We start from the raw sequence: 4,954 nt of genomic DNA on the forward strand, positions 1-4,954 counted from the left end.
AAGGTTGTTAGGGGTACATGATCAAAACTGGCATCTAAAGGGTTCTTTTTTAATTGTAATTAATGAAACCATGATATGAATTAAAAGAGAACCCCTTCATGAAAAAAAAAAGTTTTATTGCATTTTCAAAAGTTCAAAATACAAATATTGTACCTAACAGACAGAACGTAACCGTTTTTAAACAGGGCATGAGGGTTAAATACATTTTTTTTTGTCAAAATAAAGTTTGTTTTTAATGACTTTAGGTTTTCTAGTCCGCTGGTGCTTGACATCGTCATTCATACAGTCCTGGCTTCAAGCCTCGAGAAGTGGAACTAACGTCTACCTTGACCAATCACACGGCGACATTTACTTCCGTATGTTGGGACTTGTCAAGCTGTGATTGGCTGTTTGTGTGCGTGTGTTTCGGCGAGTATGATGAGTGTTGTGCCCAGAATGTGATGAGAGTAGAGAGAGAAAATGAAGCTATCTGCCGCGGTTCTGGTGTTGGTGAGGTCGCTGCTGGTCCTGCTGCTGTGGTCCAGCTGTGAGGGGAGAGAGTCGGAGCAAAACTACGTAACGTGTGGCTCTCTGGTCAAACTGCTCAACACCAGGCACAACGTCCGCCTGCACTCCCACGATGTCAAGTACGGCTCAGGTAAGGTGACTCAACCGGTTAGTAGTATCCAGCTGTTACGAGTCTGGCGACTGGGTGTCTCATTTCCTTTTTTAATGTAAACACTTGAACGTCCATAGAGCCAAATAAACAGAGTAGTGGTGTGTCCCTCGCTTCGATGAGTAGTTCACATACGGCCCTATGGTGATGGAGAAGCGCTGTGGCGATGAACAGGTGAACATACTGTCACTTGAAAGCGAACGGAAATGAATATTCTTCAGTATGTTTATCTTGGGCCGAAATATAGAGTCTGTTGTATTTAATTGTGAGAAGTGTTTACGGTTTTTTATTGAGGCGTTGTATTTTTGCCTGTTTTTGCTGTCCCCGGTGCACCATAAGCAGGATGCAGGGGCGTGACAGACCGCTGGGGGGCGCACCCTCCCTCCTGGTCGGTAGGCTGGAGGTGTCTCACCAGCAGAAAACTGAAGACAGTTATTTACAGTGGGGAAAATAAGTATTTGATCCCCTGCTGATTTTTGTCCTCATTTCATTTGATCAAATGGAAAATAAATTGTTGCATTTATTAATTATGGATTTTTTCTTTTTTTCTATTGATATTCTGTCTCTCTCTGTTAAAGTTAATTTATCATAAAAACTAAAGACTGCCCATTTCTTTGTGGGGGAGAAAACAAATTTAAAAAATCAACAGGGGATCAAATCCTTATTTTTCCCTACTGTACAGACATGAATCTGCCCCACATCTGCTGAAACTGCCAATAAGAGTGAGTGGGCTTTTTACAAATAGAGGGCCTGAAAGTGAAACGGACTGAATTCAAATCAGCCTTGATGTTTCACAGGAAGAGGGTGTGAGATAAGGCTCAACAGCTGGGTTAAGTCCAATGGCTGGTCTAACTCAACGCTATTAAATGATCAACAGAAGTGCACATACGGTTCTCAAATAGCCTATGATATATGGTTGATGAGTTGATTCAGCATTGGTCAGTCAGACAGCAACCACTAAAGACTGTCTTTCATTGATGGTTGTCACTGCTCTGTTCAGAAGACAGAGATTGTTGCAGCAAGAACAGCTTTGTATAATGCTGTACTGAATTACTGCCTAAATGAATTCTCAGACAGGCAGAGCTTTAGAATAAAAGTAAATACTCCTTTCCATAGTGAAAAAAAACTCAACAACGCGTTTCGCCTGTTGATTGTCATCAGGTGCTTAAGTAGACCAGGTGAATTGCATCCTAATCTTAACAGCCTGACAATCATTCCATGAAATACACATACAAATTTATTCAAAGGCATATAAATACCATAAATAGGAATCCATCTACTAAATGTAAATATACAGAAAAAAAAAGATCTAAGAAAAGCGAATATAATAAAGAAGTATAATTAGGAACCATTACAACAATGAGATAAGAATACACAATATAATTCAACTGTACCAACTATAAAAGAAGAGTGTGTATGTATACAGTGAGAATACATTCATAGATGATGGCATGTCCTCCTGCAGCCATAAAGATGAATCCAGCCATAATCTGGAAGCATCACATGCTTTACTGTTCGTCCTAATGGTCTACTGCTGTCCAACAGGACATGGACCAGCTCCTGTAACAACTGAACCCACAACTTCTGACATTAAATGAAGCTGAACTGTCTATCATTCCTTTGGTGCTCTGTTTGTGTGTGTGTGTGCGCAGGCAGTGGACAGCAGTCTGTAACTGGAGTGGAAAATGCCGACGATGCCAATAGTTACTGGCAGATCCGTGGGAAGCCCAACCGTCCATGTCAACGTGGAGTAGCCATCAAATGTGGGCAGACCATCCGCATCACCCACATGAAGACTGGCCGAAATCTACACACACACCACTTCAGCTCACCTCTGTCCAATAACCAGGTCAGACAGTGACACACGCACACGCTCACTGTTGTTTTGGGCAACAATTAAAGGGATAGTTCAAATTCATGCAAAACCACTGATGCGTGTTGCCTTCAGGGGCAGTTTTTCGGCAAGCAGTCTCTGCATTTGCCTCGAAAACAACTCCATCTCGTAACCATTATTATCTCATCGTGGTGAATGTGCAGTTCACAACTTGTCCACCAGAGCGTTTTGGAGTTGTTGGATTGTGTATTTGATGAGTTTGATGAGGGAAACCAAGAAATCCCATGAGCCTCCGTAGCGTAGCTCTGAGCAGCTCACGGCTCTGCTCCGCCGTTCTAAAAATAGCTTGCACCAACAATTAAAGGTAATGAACCTACTGCTATGACTATAGGGGCAATGGGCCAATTTGCCAAAATGTTGAACTATCCCTTTAAGCTCTATGGTACAGAGAAATGTCATCAGGCTTTGGAAAAACATACAGTTACTTGCTCAAAGGATCACCACTATACACAAGTTTTCTTTTCTGTGTCCTGTGCAGGAGGTCAGCGCGTTTGGAGAGAACGGGGAGGGTGACGACCTGGACGTGTGGACGGTGCAGTGTGACAGCATCCATTGGGAGCGCGACGAGACTGTGCGCTTCAAACACTCGGGCACTGACGTCTTCCTGAGTGTGACGGGAGAACAGTACGGCCACCCCATCCGCGGCCAGCGGGAGGTGCACGGCATGAGCGCCCCCAGCCAGCACAACTGGTGGCGTGCCATGGAGGGCGTCTTCATTCAGCCCAGCCAAGAACTGCTGCGCCATGATGAGCTCTGACCGACGTCATGGCTGTGGCGTGTACACAGAGCGTTGTGTGAATGATGCTGTCCAATATTTGACTGACAACTTGTCTATGCACATGTGAAGCACCCTCCCATTCTCTGGGTATCCTGAGAAGGGGTGGGGGTGGGGGTGGGGTAGTCATTTTGTTTATAGTGAATCCACTGGTCCTGCTCACAGAATTGGATGGCATTGGGTTAACAACTGGACACAGCAACTCTGTGTGTCTGAGAGTGATAGTGTGTATGTGTGTGATAGGTGGTGGCTGTCAGATTGACTTGGTCTTGGGGTTCAGGTTAGAATCAGGTTCAGGCTTATGCTAAAATCCTTTCCATTTAATTTCCCCCTCTACACTTAATATCCCACAGTGACAGAGTTACAGAATTCTTGAAACCATTACATTTTATTCAAAGGGAAATGCTACAATAAGACCTCAGACACTGAACTCTGGACTGAGTTGAAGATGTTGTCAGATTGGACGAGGACGTCATTGTTCAGGCCTCTCCAGAGATGTCTGATTTCTGATTGGGTGCAGGCCAGGGACATTCACAGGAGTTGTCTCTAAACCACTCCTGTGTTGTCTTGGCCGTCAGCTGAGGATTAATGAATGTCCTGTTAGAAAGTAAACTAAAGCCCAGTTTGGGATGATGTTGGGGAGGTGATGAGCAGTGCCTGTTTCCTCCACACACGATGCTCAGAACTGAGATAGTTCAGTCCCTATTTCATGAAAACAGACAGTCTGGCTTTCATGTCATTCATTTAGGAGAGGCTTCAATCAGCAGAGGGCTGCAGTGATAGTAGTCCTTGTGGAAGTTTCCCCATCTCCACTCAGTATCCCTGGAGGTCAGAAAGACCATCGGGTCCTTGGTCTTCTCTGTTAGCAAGGCCCGTCTCCCAGTTACTCTGTTTGGCCATATAGTTTTAGTTGTCCTTGTTATTTCAGACTTCTGCAACTATATAATATTCAAATTTTTCCTTTTTAATGAGTTTACAATGCTCACACCGCTTTGTATAAACAGTGCAGAGCTTGCTTTTCCCTGTTGAAATAATATTACACATGTCACTCCACCAGGTTTCAAAGCATACAGTGAACATTAAGAAAAACAGAAAACCAATAGGCCAGGTCTCATTTGAAATAAGTCACAAATCAATGTAATACACTGGGAATTTTTATATTAGGACATAAAATTGCAAATGCAAATAAAATGTATACACCCCAGCTGATTTGTTTTAGAGGTTTTTTGTTCTGACATGGATGTAAACATAGATTATGATTTTGCCCCATCAACAGGTCGCAGGGGTCACTGATGGTTTGATGAGTTGAACAGGTATGGGGGCAATGAAAGCACTCTCCTCTACCATCGCCATCACCACATGAGGGAATATCTTCATAAAGACGGGTTCATCCTTCAGGAGAGTTCAGAGATTTGGAGCAGTGAAGCTGTTGTGGCAGTGCATGGTGGAGGAACATCTCACTTACTTACCTGCTCCACAGAAAGTTTGAATGACAAAACTCTTGCTGGTCAGGCTATGCAAAAGGTATTGCCACACATTAACAAAAGAAATCACAGTATGGACAATATCTGAACATCTTACCACTGTCTGTCTTGAGGTATTTATTCTTTTACATGAGAGACAAGTTGAT

At 43.4% G+C, this 4,954-nt stretch overlaps 1 protein-coding gene across 1 annotated transcript; it reads left to right on the forward strand.

The window, feature by feature from the left end:
• Positions 1-412: 412 nt before the first annotated feature.
• On the forward strand, positions 413-4,501 carry sdf2l1 (stromal cell-derived factor 2-like 1). Its single transcript, XM_083979724.1, has 3 exons — positions 413-637; positions 2,308-2,504; positions 3,028-4,501. The coding sequence occupies exons 1-3, from the start codon at positions 460-462 to the stop codon at positions 3,304-3,306; spliced, it is 654 nt and encodes a 217-aa protein (XP_083835850.1). The 5' UTR covers positions 413-459; the 3' UTR covers positions 3,307-4,501.
• Positions 4,502-4,954: the final 453 nt, after the last annotated feature.

This window comes from Trachurus trachurus, assembly GCF_905171665.1.
Source record: "Trachurus trachurus genome assembly, chromosome: 9".
Taxonomy (NCBI): Eukaryota; Metazoa; Chordata; class Actinopteri; order Carangiformes; family Carangidae; genus Trachurus; species Trachurus trachurus.